This window comes from Chiloscyllium plagiosum, chromosome 1 (assembly GCF_004010195.1).
Source record: "Chiloscyllium plagiosum isolate BGI_BamShark_2017 chromosome 1, ASM401019v2, whole genome shotgun sequence".
Classification (NCBI taxonomy): Eukaryota; Metazoa; Chordata; class Chondrichthyes; order Orectolobiformes; family Hemiscylliidae; genus Chiloscyllium; species Chiloscyllium plagiosum.
The window spans coordinates 120,231,668-120,254,347 of record NC_057710.1 but is presented as its reverse complement, the minus strand read 5'-3'; the positions used below and the strand labels follow the sequence as shown (position 1 = coordinate 120,254,347).

Sequence of the window (22,680 nt, the reverse complement as noted above, 5' to 3'; positions counted from 1 at the left end):
AATAGGAAGGAAAGCAAGTGATGAGGATGACAGAGTCTGCAGAGGATTACGTGATTTGGCAAAGACGTAGTTTGGGGAAATGTGAGGTTTTGCACTCTAGCAAGAAGAATAAAGAAGTTGAATATTATTTAAATGATGAAAGATAGACCATTCCAGAACACAGGGATTTGGGAGTCCTCATCCATGAATCACAAAAAGCTAGCGTCTAAGTTCAGCAGGTGATGGGAAAGCAAATGCAAGGTTGGCCTTTACTTCAAAGGGAATGGAGTATAAAAGTAGGGAGGTATTGTTAAAACTATACAAGGCACTAGTCAGACCAAAGCTGGAATACTATGAACAGTTTTGGGCCCCTTATCTTAGGAAAGATATACTGGCAATGGAGATATCCCAAGAGTGATCACTTGGTTGATACCTGTTATAGAGGGACTGTATTATGAGGAGACATTGAGGGGGTTGGGCCTGTACTCATTGGAAAATAGGACAATGAGAGGTGACCTTACTGAAATATACAAGTTTCTTAGAGGCTTGACAGTGCAGACACAGAAGTATTGTTTCCCCTTATGAGAGAGACTAGGTCCAGATAGCATAATCTCAGAATAATGGGTCAGAGTTTCAGGCAGATATGAGGAGGAATTTATTTTTTCAGAGGGTAGTAAATCTGCAGGACTCTTTACCACAGAAGGTTTTCAAGGCTGAGATAAACAGATTTTTAAACAGTAAGGCAATCAAGCCTTATGGCAAAAAAGCAGGAATGTAGAGTGGGGAATTATCAGATCATCATGGTCTCATTAAATTTTAGAACAGACTCGATGGATTGAATGGCCTACTCCTGCTCCTGTGTCTTTATGGCCTTATTAACTTAAGCTATTATTCCTTGTCGTCTTTTCATTTAGAAATAACAACCTCCAGCATTGAATTTTCATGAGTGGATTAATCCTGAAGGAATTGAGCTAAGAACAAACTGTTTCCAAGTGCCACAGCTAAATTCAAACATAGTGGTAATGAAAGTTTATCAAAAAAGTAGTGCTGTTCAGTATAATTAAAACTAGAGGAACTGTACGCAGAGTTCTTATGAACCCAATGAAACCAAAAGCTGCTTTTGTTTAAGGTTTATAACGTTGCATTGCTTAAATAAACCCTTTCTCTGGCTGCAGAAAAGAATGATGATGGGATATTTATGATGCAACAATCTGATATAATGTCTGCAATTTTTCTTAAAATTTTTAGAAGAGTTACTGACAATTTTTCATGCACATGTGAAACATCTGCAGTCTCATTGTAAGGATGTAAAATAACTGCACTATCTAATCTTAGCTCTTCATCCTAACAAGTGGGCGGCACGGTGGCACAGTGGTTAGCACTGCTGCCTCACAGCGCCAGAGACCCGGGTTCAATTCCCGCCTCAGGCGACTGACTGTGTGGAGTTTGCACGTTCTCCCCGTGTCTGCGTGGGTTTCCTCCGGGTGCTCCGGTTTCCTCCCACAGTCACAAAGATGTGCAGGTCAGGTGAATTGGCCGTGCTAAATTGCCCGTAGTGTTAGGTAAGGGGTAAATGTAGGGATATGGGTGAGTTACACTTCGGCGGGTCGGTGTGGACTTGTTGGGCCGAAGGGCCTGTTTCCACACTGTAATCTAATCTAATCTAAGTATGGTGGAAGCACCTTAATGGACTCATGCCCTTTGGCTGTGGGGATGGGTAGAATTGTCCATGTCACATGCTTTTTTAGTGACTCCCCTCCATCAAGGATATTGACTGGTTGAAGTTTGATGTACATAAGATTGATATTTTCCTAGCTTCTGAGCTTTTTGTCATTCAATAGCTGAAGTAACGTGAAGACTGTCACTTTAGCAAGATACTGGAAGAGATTTGATGTGTACATCCCAGCAGTAATCAACAATGTCAGAATACATGAGCAGAAAATAGACCTTTTTTTTAAAATTAGGCATAAGTTACTGAAAGACCTCTGGCTGTTCATAAGCTGTCAGTTGCAGTTTCCAATTATTATTACAGAGGAATGTTGAACAGAACACCAGATTGGTGCTTCATATGCACAGTAATAAGGGAGAAAATAGACTGTGGTGGAAAGACATAAGTCTCACTTAGAAAGGAACTATTCTGTTCATGCCCAGAAGTCAGTGATCGAGAATTGTCTGAATGTTTTGCCTTTGCATAGATTTCTCATGAAATTTGATGAATGTTCACTTTAGTGAAATTATATCGTCTTTGTACAAAATTATTACTGTGATGAAATAGAAGATGAAACTCAGTCATGTTTGTTTTCTGTGTTAAGTTAATTGGCATGAGAATTTAATTTTCTTGGTATATGTGCATTCCACCTTCAATCATTGGACAGATGCTTGTGCACTATATGACCGGATATAAAGCTTTTTAAAAAGTAACTTGTTTCATTTATGTAAATAAAAATGCTGATAAAATGTAATCTTATATCCTGCTCTACTTTCCGAAAACCGAATGACACTGCCTCGCACACGTCATATACCATATTGCTTCTTCATTTTACAGAAATCTTTGTATTCATAGTGTATGTCATTAAATGTAATGCTTGGAAAAGTGCATGGATTTATAATCATGTTATAGAAATAAACTGTATCTGATCCATTATCACTAAGACCCAAAGTAACAAAGCTATTAAAAATGTTCCTGACTATAAAGGCCTTTAAATATTCAGTCTTACACTTATCTATGTGTTGTGCTTTTATAGCTTATTTGCTTATATGAAGAAAGGTTACACCTGAAATGTTGACTTCTCCAACTCCTGATGCTGCCTGGCCTCGTGTCCTTCCAGCCTCCTGCTTGTCTATCTTATGTTATAAGGTGCTAGGAATTTTTTTTCTAAAGTAATTTGACTTCTCCCTAGTTTGTAATTTCTGGGTGATGATGCACCCAGCAAAGTACAGGAATGCCACACCACTTAGTCAAGTTTCTGCCAAGGTAACTATTGAAGTGACCAACAAAAGTACACTAAAAGATGATGTCCCTTCAATGCATGTCCTTCTCTTTCTCTTGCACTCTCTCTGACCAAGTCCCTCAACCTATCTTTGCCTTTCTAAAGTGCTTGGACTCTCCAAGTCCTGCTCAAAGGTGTGTCTGAGTTTTCGGTATGGCAGTAAAAAGCTTAATTATGAGATGCCTTTAATGTAGAAAATGTCCCAAGTACATTATAAAAGAAAAGCAAGCCGCACAAGAAGATGGGACAGATGACTGAAAGTTTGTTCAAAGACATAGGAATATTCTAAAGAGGAAACAGTGGAGTGGTGGAGACATTGAGGAGGGCATTTCAGAGTTTATGGAAGAGGCAACTGAAGACTCAACCACCAATGATGGGGTGATTAAAATGAGCAATGCGAAAAAACCCCAAGTAGATGAGTGTAGACATCTTGGAGGGGATGAGTCTGAAAGAGATTACAGAGACAGGGCAGGGTGAAGCCATGTAGGGATTTGAAATAAAAATGAGAATTTTTAAATCACAACATTGCTTGACCTGGAGCCAATGTCAAGCAGTGAATGTCAGGTGATAATGAACAGGATTAGTTGCAGTCAGGAATATGGGCAGCAGAGTTTTAGATGATCTAAAGTTTGCAGAGGGTAGAATGTGGGAGAACATCCAGGAACGCAATAAAACAGTCAAATTTACCAAAGGCCTAAATGAGAATTTCAGCAGCCGATGAGCTGAGACAAATAAAGTTACATGATATTAAAGAAGTAAAAATTGGGACAAATATTGACGACATGATTTTGTGGTTTGAACATTAAAGAATAGGGATAGAGATCTGAAATGATTAAAACAAACCTCCTAAGATAGATTGGGAGAGTTGTTTATGTGAGAGATGAATATGTTGCCGCATTCAGGTTCCTCTTTGAAACTATATGCTTTGAAAAAATGGAATGTTAAAAATATTTGGAGTATATTTTTAATCTTGAAATCAGCTACACAGTGGTCACTTGAAAATCCTGAGGAGTTTCTATGAAACATGTAATTTTTTATAAAACAACTTGATTTTATGTCACACTTGTTTTGACCTTTGGTTTTGATATGCTCTACAACTGATGAAGTACTTTGGAAGTGTAGTCACCACAGTAGTGTCAGTAATGCAGCAGTCAAGTTGCATCCAGCAAGCTCCCACAAATAATAACATGATAACAACCAGCTAAACTATATTTTGTAACAGCAATTCACAGATAAGTATTGGAATGATCTCAGCATCACTTTCTCACCATTTCCCATATAATTTGATTTCCTTTGTTCCCAAATTCTATTTGTCGAAGTCTTATCATTCATTACCGCAGCATCCACAGGCTTCTGGGCAAGTTGATTCTAAGGATCCACATTCTCTGAATGAAAAACATTTCTACTTCTTTCAATCTGAAATGGCCCCTCCAAGTTTTAGATTCTCCAACAACCTCTTAACATCTGGCCTGACAAAGCCTTTGAGAATCATGTTTAATGAGATCATGTTGCAGGTCTTCTGAACTCCTGAGAATATAGACCCAGTCTTTCCCAGAAGAGCCCTTTCAAACCTGGATTTTTTTTTTTGTCATAATCCCATCGGTAAAATATCACTCTTTTGGTAAGGTATCCAGCACTGTATCGAACAGTCCAAGTGTACACTCAACGAACTTGATAAAAATTTCAGCAAAGCTTCATTACTTTTATACTGGAGCATCCTTGCAGTAAATGTGAATATACCATTTGTGTTCCTCATTGCCTGCTATTCCTGCATGTTTACCTTCTGCTTTTTATGTGCATGGAGCAACAAATCTCTTGGCATACCAATATTTCCTAGTCTCTCAGTCTTTGAATCATTTCTCCCTCAATTGTATTGTACTTCATTAGCCAACCCACTTAAACCCATTACCTAATCCGTCTTATAGCCTCTTGGCATTCAACCCAATGCCTATTTTCCCATCTAGCTACATATCATCAGCAAACTTAAGTAGACTCAATCTCTTTAGTTAAATCATAGATATAAATTATAAATGGCAAAGGCCTACACAATGATCTTTGCGACAGTCTAGTCCTTACACCCTGCTGCACCCAAAATTACCTGTTTATTTCTGTTTTGAGTTTGGTTTGTTAAACCAATCCTTTTTTTAAAACTCCAATCCCCTGTTACTTTGTGTAACAATCTCTTTCTTGACACTTTTAGAATGTCTTCCAAAAATCCACATAGATTACATCCATGGATTCTCCTGTATCAGTTACATACTCAAAAATCAATGCGTTTGTCCAACATGATTTAAGACCGTGTTGACTCTGCCCAGTTTTACTGTGATTGCATATTGTAAATAGGCAATATTTCACACTTATCAAGAAACTCTTTGCTCAAACTGCTCAGAATCTACAAATTTCTGTTGCTCAGCGACCTGAATATTTCCAGCAGTTTTGGTTTTAATTTCAGATATTCAGTGTACTACATTGTTTTCTCATTTCTTTTTGGTGTTTTATAAAACGGGTACTCCATGAATGAATTTTGTATCCACAACAGAAGGCCCTTGCTCGCACCTGGTCCTTCTTTTGGGATTCATCTGAAAGATAAAATCTATATAATGACCTGTGTAATTACTACATCCTTCTGTACCTGCTATTTAACACTAGAAATATTCTACTTGTGTCCTTTGATGGAAGTAAAACTGACAGACTCTGAGGGGAGAAGGCGTTCTTCAATTTCACTCCCAGATCAGGAAGCAAGTTTTGACACAGGAATCCCATTCAACAGCAGGAAACACCTGATGAAAGCAGAGGTGCTTTCTCAAAGGGCCCAGGTAGCAATGAATAGACGAATTGTCCCAAGAAACCCTGACGTAATTGCTTTCAGATTGTTGCTGACAATGAAATCTGCTGATGACTTTACAAATGGGAGTTAAGAGGAGGGAAAAGAAAATGTTTTTGTGCTCATTATGATATAGTGGCTTGCCTGTACCCAGCAGGAGATTTTGTTAGTCCAATAACCAAAGGATTGTGCCAAATGCCTTTATAGTTAAAAATATAGAAGGAAAACTGATGTGTATTCATGCATTCAAAATATTTAGCCAAATCCATCATTAAAATTGGCACAAACTGTTAGCATTCACAATTAATTAATGATATAGAAAAGAGACTTTTCAAGTCAAATATTACTCCTCTTCAGAACTCTACAGATACCACCAGAACTGCTGAGTTTCTTCACGTTTTTATTTCAGATCTCCCAGCAACCATGGTACTCAATTTTATTTGGCCTTTACAAAAGCTGCTTTTGACACTAACATATTATAATACTTGAGAAAATATTGCATTATTTATGCATCAGATATAGTCTTTATACAAAGTCAGTATTACCAATAAGAAGAAAACACACAATAACTTGGATTCAATTTTTGAATAGCCAATGCTTGAATGTGTGGGCAACTCTTTTTTTCATTGTTTAAAATTTTATTGACATATTTATATGGTTCCTTGTGAAGCCAGTTTAGATGATGTTGATCTCATTGACATCATGATCTCGGTAGGCCCAGTTGGGTATATGCTTCCGTTTCACCATCAGGCCTGATAAGAGTGTTGACTTTAGCTATGTCATTAATTTCTTTGCAGCCTGTTTGTGTTGGTTTTTGTTGGCCTTGATTTCAGCAATGAAAACCAAAGTATTTTTGTCCTCCGTTTTCTTCATAGCAGACGAGTGATCAGACGATATATAACAATAGTATAATTTGTTCCTCCTGGGAGCACTCTTTCTGAAATACATGGGTTACCTTCTCAGTCTGTGTGTCTTTGGTCTCCTGAAGGTAGGTATTGTCATAATTTCCTTCTGTCTGTGACTATTAACTCGCTTCAAAATGGTCTAATGTGCTTTCAAGGCCTTTGTTTTATGCTCAGTTTTGTTAGGGCCAGTTTCCTCCTTCCCCTTTGGAGCCATCTTAGAAAAAGAGTTTAAAAATTATTTTAATGTTCTTTTAGTTCCATCAATTACAATGTATTTTAAAATCCCTTCGACAAGTCTTTATGTAGGATTTTCAAAAGATTTTGATTTACTTTTAGCAAAGGATTAAAATGTCTTGAGAGTATTTGTGTAATGGTTCTTAAAATGAAATAAGACAGAGTCCTAACTTGTACAGTATCGGTATAAGCATGAGGACCTTTCTCACTCTTCAGAAGTGATTAATCTTGACGATGCCCCTGTAGAACACACTAGATTACTTTTGAGAGATGCTGAGACAAACTAATTACCAAGTACCTGTTTGCAATCCATTCGTCAACTATATCCATAATAAGGGTGCAGCTCATATTTTATTTTAATTATTTCAGCCAAAGTTGTATCTGCTTCGATACATTGTTCACATTTATCCATCCCGTTGTGGGCTGTTCTTTCCTTCTCTCAGTTTCCATTGAATTACTGTGAAGGTCTGCAAAGTTCCCATGGCCAAGCAACTCAGATTAGAGATTTTTTTTAAGCGTGAATGGAGCTTTCACATGATTGATTGATGGGGAAATGGTTCTTGGTGCACAGATTGGTCGATTAGCTGTCCTAAACATCAAATTTCATCCCAGGAGTTTTCACAACTAAGTGCTGCATTTGAGTAGATAAATGTAGTTTCATTTTCTGTAATTAAGAAATAGATGTCTCTCCGTTTCCTCTCTTCTGAAAGTGGTGGATGAAACAGGCATACATTTCCACTGGTAGTCTTGTCCTCTGTTCAAACAGTCAATGACCATCTGTGGGACTCAGCGTTTCACCTCATGAGAATCCTTGATTCTGAGAGGCATGCTAGCCAGGCCTATTCTCCCTCCATATGCCCACCTGACAGAGATCATTGGATGGCATTTGAGAGATGGGGCCATGGCTGTTTTGTACCATTGCTAAACTGGGGACATTACCACTGATTTCAGTGACCTATTGCCAAAGCCTTTTATTTCACAAAGTAATTAAAATTCATCTCATCACATGCCTTGCTTTTCCACTCTCCAGTGATGTTGAAGTTATAACATACTGAGTGGTTATTGGAATTGAATCACACCACTCAACAAGGCTATTTGGCCCATTGTGCTGTGTTGGCCCTTTGAAAAAGCTGTCCAATTGGTGCTACTGTACTGCTATTTCCACATAGTTCTGCAACTCTCCTTCCAAATAAATATCAAATAAATAATCAATCTGCTTCTACCACTGTTTCAGGTGATGCAACACGGGTTATTATATTCAAAGTATAGTTTATGATACGTGAAGTACAGTTTGTGTGGCTGTTAAGTATGTGATTTTGTTTTTAACTAGAGAAAGGCAGTGTCTGAAAAACAATTATTTGAGCAGAGATGTGACTGTTGGTCATAAGATACAACTGCTGAGTTCAGCTTCCAAAATATTCCTGTGTCATGTCTATGTTAATTGGTGAATATTTGTCACATTTCTGTGCTGACCGCTAAGTTACTCCCACTGCATCTCCCTTAGTTACACATGCCAGCGGAAGAAAGGAACAGGTAGTGCTTCGAAGTTCATGTGTGGGAAAGGGAGGAGTCTTACTGCAATGGAAAGAAAGCTTTAAAAAGGCTTTGGTGTTTTTTTTCCCAAGTCATGATTTTAGATTAGACCTTTTCCTTAAACAGCCTGAAATCACAACATAATTACTTTATTTTGGCAGTGTGTGGGTGTTTTGCTAAATTTCCTGAATGTCAGGTGTTATTTTCTTTCACACAGAAACTGGCAGTCTGTATATCAGAGCACGCTGACTTCATAGTTTCAGGTTAAGTTGGTTTTGATTGGTTTGCAGGAGGAAAGTAATTTGATCCACCATTCTATTTGTCTGTACGACACTTCCTTCTGCAAGGTGTCCTCATTGAGATCACTTGTGTCTTGCTTACTTTAGGGAAGCCTTTCTCGTGTTGAAATGTAGGCTCTTAATGTCGGCTCTTAAACTCCTTTGTCGGTTAATCATTGCTGGGAAGCCTGTGGTACTGGTTGACATGGAAGACATATACCTCCCTGTGTTTACTCGCTGACTTGTGTGCCATGCCTGAGGTATGTAATCAACTCTGCATTTTTTCATTTTCTGCAACAAATACTCAGGAGGAGCACTGACCAGTTCACTGTTTGGCATTAGATTTAGTCTGATTATTTATATCAAACCACTATTTTATCTTGCGTGTACTGTCCAACATTTTTATATATTTATGAAAATTACTTTCTCTTGGAGCAGCTTTATTCACAAGAAATTATTTAGCGCTCTAAAGTGAAATCATATTTTTTATTATAAGGTGATTTGTTTTCTATTTCCTCTGCCATTGACTCATTATTTGTAGTTGGAAAGAAAGTGCATGCAATCCCATATAGATGTATTGAAAGTACTGGCTCTCCTGTTTCTAGGTACATGGGAACAGGCTGGAGTGACCCCGCGAATGTTTCATGCCATTCTTAGCCAGGCTTTGTATGTACTTTCCCCAAAAGATCAGAAAGTGACCAACAAATTCTTCAGGCTGCAATTGCAGGAGAAACAAAATATCTTATTTACACGTCATGGCAGGTATAGTTAGAAACCCTTACGATGATTGGGAAACTTTTTAATACTTAGTGTTAGAATTGTGTAGCACAGAATGAGGTCATTCGGACCATTGACCCTCTACTTTTGGAAGATGTATCAAATTAGTCCCAGTGCCTTGCTTTATCCCCAAAGCCATGCAAATGTTATCTTTTTCGATTGAGAGTGTAAGAGCACACACTGAACTTGCAAAGTGATATAGACAAGTTTGGTGAGTGGGTAAGAATATGATAGATGGAGCACAATGTGGCAAAGTGTGAAATTATCCATTTTGTATGAAAATAAAAAAAAAAGTTTTTTTTAAGAATGGTGTGAGATTGAGAAATGTCTGCACCAAAATGAAGCTTGGACATGAAGCACAGAAGTGTAGTATGTCGATATAGCAAGCAGTTTGGAAGGGAAATGATGTGTTAGCTTTAGTTGCAAAGTGGTTGACATAGAGCAATGAAGAAGTACTACGACAATTATTCAGGGTGTTGATGAGGCCACAGGAGGAACTGTGCACACAGTTTAGGGCCCCAAACCCAAGGAAAGATGTGCTTGCCCTACAGAGAGTGCAACAGAAGTTCATTGCATTCCTTCCAAACATGAGGCTGATTTGAATTGCCTTGTATTCCCTGGAGTTTAGATGAATGTGAGTTGATCTAATTGTAATGTATAACATTGTTCAGAGTCTTGACAGGTTAGACACTGAGAAAATATTTCCCCAGTTAGGGAACCTGTGTATTGGCCTGGATTTTGGAACAGCTGTCGTGGCAGTTGAGTCCACACGATTCCACTGTTACCAACTTGCCAGTTTGTTGTCATGTTCACACCTTGGCCACTTTCAGTCTGGTTATGGGGAGTGTGGGGAAGAGTTGGTGTCAGCTACTTACCTGTGAGTGCAAGGAACTAATCCCACCCCTGAAAGGGCTCATCGGGACCTCGGTGCGGACACCCATTGGGACAATGAAAACATGGGGTAGTCTGGGAAGGTGGCAAGTTGAAGTAGAATACCAGTTATGATCTTGTTGACAAATAGTGCAGGCTTACATAGCCTATTGTGGTTCTTATTCACTATCTTCTTGTGATCAGGTGAATATCCAAATTTCCTTTGAATCTACTTCCAGCACATTCCAAATCATAGTGACTAATTAAATAAAATAATAGTCTCATCTTCCCCTCCACCAATCCTCCCAGCTACTGCCCACCCAACTAGCTGCACTTTGTCTTTAACTGTGTTCTTTGCTTCTCAACCCTTCTGCCAGTGCAAGTAATTTCTCTTTGCTATCTTTCCTGGTCTCAAAACAAAGTGAAACCTCTAATTTCTGTTCTGAGGAGCAGTCACAGGACTCAAAATGTTAACTCTGATTTCTGTTCACGGATGCTGCCAGCCTAGGGGAGCTTTTCCATCAACTTCTGATTTTGTTTCTGATTTACAGCATCTGCAGTTCTTTTGGTTTTCATTTGAAACCTGTATTCCTTGGTATCATTTTAGTAAGTGACCTCTTCAGCCTTTTCAAGGCCTAGATATCCTTCCTTTTCCTTTTGACTCATGGGTCCTGCTGAGGCTTAACCAGTGATTTATATGTGTAGCAATATTCTGTATTAAAGATTAATACAGTTTTATAATTCACTCCTCATTCCCCTGACAAAAAATCTGTGATGACTTGACCTGGTGGATTAATGTCCTACTTTAATCCAGCAAAAAACAATGTCCATCATTCAGCATGGAAGACTTTGTGATTTAAGTCGACAGGTGCACAGTTATTTCAGTTTTTAATCTAATGTTTCAGTGTATGGACTCAGTCAGATGAAATGGGTTGAGTTACCCTCTCTTGAGGTTCTTTCCAGGGCCTACAATTTTCAAAAGTTATAAACACAGAAATAGAATGAAAATAGTACAAGACTTGTCGTTTCTTTGTACTGCATGCAGTCTTAATTTTGAGTAATTTTAGAAATGATGTTATTATATTGAGGATTTGGTTTTTGACGTCCTCTGTAACTGTGCTTACTGCTTTGTAGTTAACGCTGTCGCCACTATTCAAATAGCAGTTTCTCAACTATTTATTATTTCCAAAAGCAAAATGTTCAGCAACAGAACTGCAATGTAACTTTATTGTAATTTTAACAATGCAAACAATCACAAGCACACTAGTGTTGGGACTGGCAGTTAAAATTGGAAATTCAACTTTGTCTTTAAGGAAGGTCTCCGAGGTCCAGTGAAGTCTCAGATGTTAATAAGTCCATCAACAGAATTCCTATGAGGTTGCTCCCCGATGGCAACTTACAAAAGGTGTCTGCTGTTACTTAGACTCGCCCTCACCCATTTTATCTCCATCATAATTTGCAAAGCAAATTGTCAGAACATGAAAAAGCAAAGTCAAGTAAATTTGAATTGAGAAAAGAAAATCATGCCAAGAAAGCAAAGGTAAATAAAAGTGATTTTAGCAGTGGGAATCATGGGCCTTCAGTCTACACTGGACATCAATTGTTGTGTGACAATAGTCGATGTAAATCCTAGAGTGGCCTATAGATGTTAGAAGTCTCCATTTGAACATTTTCTAACCTGGGACAATTTATGGCAATGGAAAACTGATCTTTGTTTACAAAATAGAGGAATGAGTTAGACCAGTGTAAAATTAATTGCATCAGTTGAAACAATCCTGTATCTGTATTTCCCAAAGAATTTCCAGTGATTTCACCATCCATTTCAATTCAAATGTCCCCTGCACAGAGTTTGCTGCCTTCCTGTCCTCCTTTAATCCCTCTCACCATATCATCTCTTCTCCCCTCATTCACAACCACACCACTTACCTTCTCATTTCACATGGTCTTGCTACTCCTAATGTGTTGCTCTCTGCTGAAGCCATTTCTTATCACTTCCTTGTATCATTATCCACTCACATCCACATCTTCCCCCAAATTCACCTTCATCTGTGCCCCACCCTGGGAGAAAAATAATTTCTGTCAATTCATTTATATCCACCTTTTTGAAATCCCCACTATCTAACCTTTCATACCTTTTTACTGTAACATTTCTGCAGCTACTGATTTGTTTGATCACACTCTCACCCCCACCTTTGCACTAGTCCCCAATGAGAGCATGATTGACTGATGCCCTGGCATGACCTTCAGGAACGTAGATGTGACTGAATATGATGGACAACTGGTTTAGTCACCCACTGCCGGAAACACACACACAACACAATCTCATTTGCCAAATTTGCCCAGTATTCGAGGATCATTCCAGAATGCCAGTATAGCCCTGTTAGCGTTCCTCTACTGCCCAACATTTTGCCTACTCCAGCCTCACCACCAACAGCTCATGCTAGGTGTCCATGTGCTACTTTATTCCTAAATTGAGACTACCCTGTCAACTGCCACTGTCACTGTCCTTCCATCCCCTATCCCTGCATGCTATTCTTCATCCAAGCACCCTCTTCTCACCATATCCTAACACAGAACTTGGATTTTCTCTAGCCCTCTGTTGTCGACCTCCATGTCCTCCCCAAGTTCAACTTTGTGAGAGCCAGATCCAGCTTTCTTGAACCTCACCCCATTGAACTATTAACCATCAGGTTCTGTTAAAAGTACTTGTGAGAGTGCATGGCTGTGTAGGCTGGAAAGTAGCATAGAAACCTCTTCTGTATTAAATACAGATCATGACCAGACATGCAAAATCATTAAAAACTACCATAGGTTGAACAATTGGATGTACATAACAACAAATTTTGCAGAGAATTTGGACCAAGTTCCCTTTCTGGTTCAGGAGTTACTTTTTATTGTTACCATTTTTCCCTGTTAGAGTGTTTTCCCTCTCTATTTGAAATCTGGTATCATCACTCCTGGAAAAAGCACCCATTAATCCTTCTCTTCTTTCAAACTAATGCCAGTTTTTCAATTGCTTTGCTCTGAAGGCTTTGATCAGGATATTACCTCCAAAATCTCTGCTCATCCATCCCACAATGGAGTCTCTCTATCAGGATTCTACTCCTGCAGTAGATTAGATTAGATTTGATTCCCTACAGTGTGGAAACAGGCCCTTCGGCCCAACACGTCCACACCAACCCTCCGAAGAGTAACCCACCCAGACCCATTTCACTCTGACTAATGCACCTAACACTATGGGCAATTTAGCATGTCTAATTCACCTAACCTGCACATCTTTGGATTGTGGGAGGAAACTAGAGCACCCGGAGGCAACCCACGCAGACACGGGGAGAATGTGCAAACTCCACACAGACAGTCACCTGATGCTGGAATCGAACCTGGGACCTGGTGCTGAGGCAGCAGTGCTAACCACTGAGCCACCATGCCGCCCTTATCAAAGTCACAAATGAGAGGCAAAGTGAGTTATGTCTTTCCATCATCCCTAAACCTAATTATGGCATCTTTTTCCAACCTTATTCATTCATTTGTAACCAAACATTTAAGGATGTATAAGTCCAGAGTTTATTTTAATTAATCTATTCAGACATATTATGAAGCAACTCTGCAGCAGCTGGTGCTTGAACCCAGATGTTCTGGTCTAGAGGCAGGGACACTACCACTGCACCACAAAAGTTCTGTCAGCCCAGTGAAAAGATTGGGAAATGAACTGGAAGAGTTGAGAAGGAGGGGGAATAAGAGTGTGTGAGTTCAATGTCAAATTAGGCTCCGAAAGAGAAATGAAAATAAGGAAAAAAACAATGGATTAAGACTGGAAAAAAAAAAGAAAAACTGTAAAAATTTGAAACTTATCATTTTTAAAATCTCCTTGAATAATTCAAGCCTAATGGAACAGAATTTCACACTTATAATGGTTTCCTTTTAGGTGAGAGGTTAAGTAGCAGTCATTAACAATTACAACCTTGTTAAAATGGTATTACATAGATCCCTAGAATCCTGACAGTTGGCCATTTGGCCCATTGAGTCCACACAAACCTTCCTAAGAGCTTCGCACCCAGACCCACCCCACTACCCTATCCCTGTAGCCCTGCATTTGACAGGGCTAATTCACCTAACCTGCACTTCTTTGGACTGCAGGTGGAAGCCAGAACATCTGGAGGAAACTCATGCGGACGGGGGGGAAAATGTGCAAACACCACACATACTGTTGCCTGAGGGTGGAATCAAAATTGGGTCATTGGCGCTGTGAAGCAGCAGTGCTCACTGCTGAGTCACTGTCACCCCTAATACATGCAATTAATTACGCAAGTTGAAAAATGTCGTGCTGGAAAAACACAGCAGGCCAGGCAGCATCCGAGGAACAGGAGAATCGACATTTCGGGCATAAGCCCTTCTTCAGGAATGAGGCTGGTGTGCCAAGCGGGCTGAGATAAAGGGTTAGGGGGGAGGGAGTTTGGGGGAGGGGCGCTGGGAATACGATAGGTGGAAGGTGGTGAGGGTGATAGGCCGGAGAGGGAGTGGGGGCGGAGAGGTCAGGAAGAATTAATTACGCAAGTTTGTTTCCTGTGATGATTGGACAATTTTATGCGCAAATAGAACAACCCCCTGAAACTCTCAGGAAAGCTAAGTGTGAGATGCCATTTTCACAAAGCTAAGGGTGGAATGTTCTAATCAGCTAATAACCTCTGGTGATTTGCATTTCATGAGATGTCTTCCTTGCTGCATGTCACTGGCCAATTTGCATGTTTATAAATACGTGTGTCATTTATACACTTTTTTTTCCCAGCAAAGGTAGGCCCCGTCAATGTATAACCAAACCAACTCAGGTTAAAAATAGAAAGCCATTAAATGCATTCTTCACTGAACTCGATAATATCTCCTTTGAATTTAAGAATTCAGTTATAAATGTTTCAGTTGATGGGCCAAGAAGTATCCTTTCAAAACCCTAGTCTCCTAAAGTAAATTGGCAAGCTTTAATTATGAAAATACATTTTTGAAAATGCTATTCTGTTGTGTGTTATTCTTTGTGAGGCTTTTCATTTGGCAAGGGATTGGAGACAGCAAGGTTCAAATTCTTGTTGATGGAATTTCTATAAAGTGTCATCCGGAGAATTGTATCGTACTTTAATAAGAGGCCAGGGTGTAGTTCAATATGGGTAAATTGTCTTGGAAACAGGGTGCACAGCAGTGAAACTTCGACTTGAGGCATGTGAAGAATGCTACTGGCATGCTTGAGTGGAGGACTTCAGAGCAGATCCCCCTGAACAAAGCTCACTACCATCTGTTGTTATCCATATCGCCTCATGGCAACAGCCTCTCCGGAATGAGTTCATTTTGAGCAAAGTTACTTAGAATAGACAGCAGATGACTGGAGCATTCAGCATCACTGTAATGCATTAACAAGAAAGAAAGCTTAATTTAATGCTTAATGTATTCTGATCGGAAAGCCAGAGCAATACTGCCTCCTCTTCCACCCCCCCCCCCCCCCCCCCCCACAGCATTGTGCACATCCCACTTGAACACCATGCCACAGTATACAGAGATTTTTGTTTGCTGGCTATCGGTACCCAGTCTTTCTATATCTTTGAGGCTGGGCAGAGAACTTTCACAGACTCTTTGTCATCAGATGAGAACCCAATCTTGTTATTCAGCACCACTTTTGTACTTTAGTTGCATGGCTATGTAAAAACAGAATGAAAGTGGAAGTAGCTCTTTCAAAGGATTGGCACAAGCTCATTGGCCAAATGGCCTCAGTCTGAACTAAAGGATTCCAAAATTCTGCAAATACAAATTAAGTTGCGAGCCCTTGACTAGCTTTCACTCTTTGTTTTTCCCTCTCCCAAATGTATAAACACAGGACAGTTGTCATATCTCTCCCAGTTGCCCTGCTAACAGCTGAGTGAGTCAATGTCAGCACAGTGGGGAGTTTTGAAGCAGGTTTGGTTCCTGAAATAAGATATGGTGCAAACCCAGTGCCAGTCATTGTCGGCCTCTGCTGCAAATTCACATGTCTGCAAGCCACTGTGTGTGTGTGTGTGCTGTCACAAAGAAAGCTTTTTATCTCTTCACTTTCTATTAAGACTCATAATGATTTCTTGCTTGGTTTGTGTGGAAGTAGCCATAAAAAACCTTTCTTTAAATAGACAAAATTACTGCCACAAAGACGTAGGAGTAGGTACTAGAATTAAAAGTGCTCCAGCTGCTAGTCTTTGAAGATTCTTTTGGAAGAGCTTAGTTTTTGAGAGAAGGAAGCACTGAACAATAAAACTAATAAAATGTAGTAATCAGCCAAGGTAGCTGAGCTTTAAAGAGTTGAATGTGTTGGAGGAAATATCGATTGTATATGTCTCTACTTGCACACACATACAAGGTTTACCTCTGCATTGCTGAGGCCTATCCCAAGATTTAACATTCTAGCGCAATACTGAGCTGTAAACACTGGGGTAGACAGGCAGGAGGCTGGAAGAACACAGCAAGCCAGGCAGCATCAGGAGGTGGAGAAGTTGACGTGTTGGGTGCAACCCTTCTTCAGGAGAGGGCTGGGTGTTGGGGGAGCTGCAGATAAAGGCGGTGGCAGGGGCACGGTGGTGAAGTGGGGATAGGTGAAGACAGAGAGAAGGTACAACCTGGTTGGTCAATGGGAGGAATGAATCTGGTTGATGGCAGGGAGAAGTGGAAGGGAGGGGAAGGGGCTGGGAAGAGAATCTGAGGATGGGAAGGGAGGTTATTTGAAACTGGAGAACTCAATGTTGAGTCCTCCAGGCTGTAAGCTGCCCAGGCAAAGGATAAGCTGTTGTTCCTCCAATTTGTGGTTTGGTTCACGGTGGCAATGGAGGAAGCCAAGAATGGTCTGTCTCCAGTGTGGATACTGGAGCCATCTTTCAGGCGAGGCATTAAACGAAAGTGCTTTCTCTCTCAAGTGCACATAACTGATCCTATGGCACTGAATCAATAAAGAGTAGAAAAGTTGTCTTTCTCTGATGGCCTGGTTAATATTTTGCCATCAATCAGTATAACTAAACCAAATTGTGTGGCCATTTAAACATTATTGTTTGTGAGAACATTTTGTGTGCACATTAGCTGTGCTATTTCCTGTGGTGACAACACTTTACAAGTACTTAATTGCCTGTAAAGAGCTTTGTTATAGAGTGAAATTGTGAAAGATGCTACATAAATGCAAGTTTTGCTTTTCTTAATTGCTTAAGCACAGAATAGAAACTCCTGTCATGTTAGTTGGGAACAACGCTAAATCCAAAATAATAAGGGAATTCTTCTCCTCTATGCCTTCAGACGTAAACATGAGATACAAAAGCTACCATTTTACATTTAATATTACAAAATGTTCAGGAAGCAAGCAGGATAATGGGATTAAAGTGGATTGTCCATGTGGGGAAAATCTCCTTGGCAAATGTTACAGCCCAACCACCCTCCTCCTGTGCTGTAACATGCTAGGATTTGATTTTATTGCAGTTACACCTCATCAATCTGTCATGTTAATCTGACTACCTAAATATTCACTGGAGATTTTAGCAGAATACAAGTGCCCAGTTAGTATTAATACCCATAAATTTAGAATTTGGTCAATTAACATGAATAATTTGTGTTCAGCCTGCCCTGATTCGTGAGATGATGTTTGAAGTTAAATAGTGCAGCACTCGTAACCATGGCAGTCAAATGTTTTACGTTGAGACGTTTAATATTAATTGATGTCCATTGATGAGTTATGCTTTCTTCTCTCTCAGCCAGAAACATTGTGTGGATGTGAGAGAGAGAAAGAGATACTCAAGAAAAATTAAATGTAAGCATTGTATAAACAAGAGAACAGCACCTTAATCGGCATTGACCATGAGACAGTACCTGGAATGAAAGATGTGGGAGCAATAACTGACACTTGGACTCTTTGAGGAAATGATTCTATGATTAAATCTTTGGAATTGCTTCTTTTCCAAGGCAGACCTTATTTTGAATAAAATGTATGCTGGCAAGACTTTCTAATTGGGTACCCTCTCCTCTGCTGATTCTTATTTTTTAACAGTGGTTAATGATACTTGTGAAAACTCCATAGCAAAATAATAAGATAATTCAGCTCCTAAAGTTTACTCTGCTGCTCAGCTAAACCGTGTCTGTTATGTACCTCAACTCCATTTCTTCCCCCTTAGTTTCATACTCTTGAAAAAACTTTAACGAGCATGGGATTAATTCCCAATGTTTAATTTGTTAATCAGCTCGCTCTAATTTTAACCATTATCTCCCTTTGATCTGGATTTCTCTACCAGAGGGTATAGCTTCTATGGGTTTACCAAATCCTTTTGCAGATTTTAAACACCTTAATGTGCTCATTTCTCAATGCTCTGAACATAAGGGACTATAAGCCAAATTTGCACAACGTATTCTCAAAATTTGGTTTTATTCTTCTCAATCTGTGCAGTTCTTCCTGCAATATATAATTCCTGAGCTTTTGTGCCCCAAACTGAACACCATATACCGGATGGATTCTTGTACAGTGCTTCAGTTTTAAATTTCAAGTGACTTTAAATTAAAAACAGAATTTCATTAGCTCTTAATTTATTTAATTTTGATTAATTTTTCTAGTTGTGCACTGGCTTTAAATGATTTCCATGAATGGGCACATAAAATCCTTCAGCTCTCCATGTCATCTGCTTGCTGCTTGTTAAGAAAATATTCCAAAGCACCTTTTTCAGATCCTTAAATCTTGCGCTTCCCCAGACTGATCATTAATTGCTACATTAATTACCAACTTATTTAGTCTTCCTATGTGCCTTTGTAAAGTCTTGCTCCTGTTCACACTCAGTACCATGCCACCCAACTTAGTGTTAACAACAACAGCGGATATGTAACTCTCTATTTAATCATCTGCTTGTATTATCGTGTACGGTGAGGGTTTCAAGCCCCAGTACTGATTCTTGGGTTGTACCACTTGATGTATTATGCCAAGCAGTGAGCAAAGTCTTTATCCCGCTTTCTCTCTCTTCTATCCTTTTTTTTCCTCCACGCACTTTTAATTTTGTCAAGTTTGTAAACCACTCATGTAGAACCTTCTGGAAATTCACATAAACAACACCCATAAGCAATCACTATTCAGCATGCTAGTGGCTTTCTGAAAATATTTTTGAGTACAAAGGAATTTTGACTTGTTTTTGGAACTTGTCATGCTATAAGTAACATTTGTGACCCTATTTAGTCAAAAGTGACATTCGTAGCTAATGTAAACACACTTTTTCTAACAAAGTGCTGGTCAACCCAACTAATTTTCTGACCTATGTCAGGAATGCAATTGCAATAAGAATATCCATTATCAGTCACGAGACCAAGCAGCCATTTTGTTTCCTGGCAGTATGTTTTTTCTATGAGGTCAATGTTGCTCCAGTCTGCTTTGAAAAGACAAATGTGCCACTGTTTTAAATTTTGTGGAAAAGAATAGCAGGTGGAATTTTACCAAATTAACTTGGAATGGAGTCCTGGAGTTATTTGCAGCACAGAAGCAGGGATGTAAACGAACCTAGTTGTCATGATTTAATCCAGGAGTATCCAGGAAATTGGGGCAGTGAAAAAAAAATTCTCATCATGTGGAAGCCCTCAACACCAAACCTTGTCTTAGGGGAGATGGTGACATAGTAAATAACATCACTGGACAAGTAACCTAGGGGTCCAGACTAACACTTTGAGAACATAGATTCACATCCCAATACAGCAGCTATGGAACTCAAATTCAAATAATAAACAGGGAATATTTTTTAAAACCTGGTCTCCATAATGATTACCATAAAAACATCATCAGTTGTTGTAAAAACCATCTGATTCACTACGTCCTTTAGGTGAGGAACCCTAAAAACCTGACCTGGTCTGACCTACATTTGACTCCAGACCTAATGTGGTTGACTCTTCACATCCCACTGGACAACAAATATTGGCTTTATTGAAAAAAAAACTTGGGATTCAGAGATTGATATCAAATATTGGCAGATATTTAATAAATTCAGTAATTCTTCCAAGTAATGTGCTGCATAAATTGATAGATGGGCCACATTAACAAAGAATGTTTTAACTGCGTATATAGATATTTGTAACCTTGGCGCAGTATGTGAATAGGTGCATCTTGTTGCTGTGAAGTCTTTCTCGAACTCCTTGATGTCGTGGTTTCAGGATTTGCAGCTGGAATTTTCCAAGAAACAGTATGAAATTCTGTTTTCAGTGATGATTGATGTATGTGGCAGCAGGTCTGTCTAATAGTTATTGTATCCCTTGAAACTTTCTAATGAAACATCAAGCACCAGTCGTGAATCATGTATTACCAACCATATAATTGATAAAAACCAAAAACAAGAGATCATATGCTGTGACAATGCACATTGACTTAAGAAGGTTAATACATGCATGACTGAATTATGATCTGGTAATATCTGGTTACCCCATTGCCATAAAGGTTAACATTTTGTGTAGTATTTCATGCACTTTGCAGTTTTAATCTTTGGGATGTTTTGACCACTTAAATGCTCCTCGTGTCATGTGTGTTACAGAAATAAGGCATTTAATAGGCAAATACAGTCCTAAACAATGCTGTCATTCTGACATTATCCAGCTATATTATTCACTATCAAGTTGCTCCCCTTCTTTTCTAAAGCCTTTGATTACTTGCACAAGTTTCACTGGTCATCTCCATTATCTCACTGAATAGCCATTCTTCATGAGGATATCTAGACAGCAAATATTGACTGAATCTTCTATGTCTGAAGGAGATGGAATCCCCACAGTGCTGTTTCTTGTCTGGTCCACTGAAGCAGCCACTGCACAGCAAGGCAAGAGAAGGTCCCCCCTATACTTGGACCATGTCTATTCTTGATTCTATCATAAGTTGTGGTTAAAGGGCAGCACAGTGGCTCAGTGGTTAGCAGCCCCTCAGCGCTAGGGACCCAAGTTCGATTCCAGCCTTGGGCAACTGTCTATGTGGAGTTTGCATTTTCTCCCTGTGTCTGCATGGGTTTCCTCCCACTGTCCAAAGCTGTGCAGGTCAGGTGAATTGGCCATTCTAAATTGGGACATTTCTCTTTCTTATAGAAATGAAATTTTGAGTCTATATTGCAGATAAACAAGACTGAAGAAAAGCTATCTTTTTACTGATATACTATGTACTAGAGAAATTGGACAGGTTGAGTCTTTTGCATTGGAATTAGTTGGGTTGACTGCATTGGACCAGCAAGCAACGGTGGGAAAACATTGAATTAGGTCATTTTAACATAAATAGCTGTGTACCTACTCCAGCAAGTAATCACAAGATGGAAGTCTGGGTGAACTTGCTGACCCTTCCTCTTCTGAATATTGCACTTCCCTGTTCCTTTCAAAAAATTCAGAGGCAAAGAGGGTGAAGGTCAGCCATGGTAGAAATCGCTAAAACATGCAAGAAAAACTCCAGTGGCTTGTCTGCCAGTTAAGAATCTTTTATCAGAGTCAAAAAGTGTGGCACTGGAAAAGCACAGCAGGTCAGGCAGCATCCGAGGAGCAGGAGAGTCAATGTTTTGGCCTGATGAAGGGCATATGCTGGAAACGTTGATTCTTCTGCTCTTTGGATGCTGCCTGACCGGCTGTGCTTTTCCAGTGCCATACGTTTTGACTATGATCTCCAGCATCTGCAGTCCTCACTTTCTCCAAGGACCTTTTATCACATGACTCTGAAAGAAATTTGTGCTGCGATACCTCATTGTTCTATCAATGAGCCTTTATTAAAACCATGTAGAAGGTTTACTTGTTGGGCAATGAATTAAAAACTAGAAGTGTTGGAAATCAAGTTTATGCCAAATTAAATCTTCTAAACATTGCTCCCCATCAATATAGATTTGAAGTCACTAAAATCTTTCCAATTATGAGGAAGTTATTCCTTGCAAAGTTAAAATTGCACTCATTTAACAACAAAAGACAAATGAGGAGAATTGCATGCAGGCCGCTTTTAGTAATGGTGTGTGGAAGAGTACAATTTTGCGCAAGCAAGAAATGCATACAAAGTCTTGTTATTTGTTGTGTGGATTTAGATGTAGAGCATTCAATTATAATCCTTTTTGGAGGTAGTTATTTTGAAAGTTCAAAGAAAATACACATTGTATATTTAACTTCAGTTCATAACGTGCAAAATTTGAGAGCTTGCCTTCGATTTCAAACGCGGCAGGTAATGCCAAGGGGACTGTAAAGAATGTTTCTATTGCAGAAAATACCTATATCTGAGGAAGCATTAATGTAGAAGGCACTACAATGCTGGAAACAGACATGCCAAGAGAGGA

General features: G+C 39.3%; 1 protein-coding gene across 6 annotated transcripts in view; it reads left to right on the top strand.

The window, feature by feature from the left end:
* shroom3 (shroom family member 3) overlaps window positions 1-22,680 on the top strand; it is a 442,567-nt gene that overhangs the window by 267,347 nt on the left and 152,540 nt on the right. The window contains exon 1 of one of the 6 annotated variants that reach the window (XM_043695314.1): window positions 8,798-9,003. The exons of 4 other annotated variants lie outside the window; for them this stretch is intronic. In XM_043695314.1, coding sequence (XP_043551249.1) covers window positions 8,995-9,003 — 9 coding nt within the window. In that variant the 5' untranslated portion in view covers window positions 8,798-8,994. Of the gene's footprint in view, window positions 1-8,797; window positions 9,004-22,680 lie in introns of those variants that run through there. One more of the 6 variants, XM_043695349.1, reaches the window with a different exon arrangement.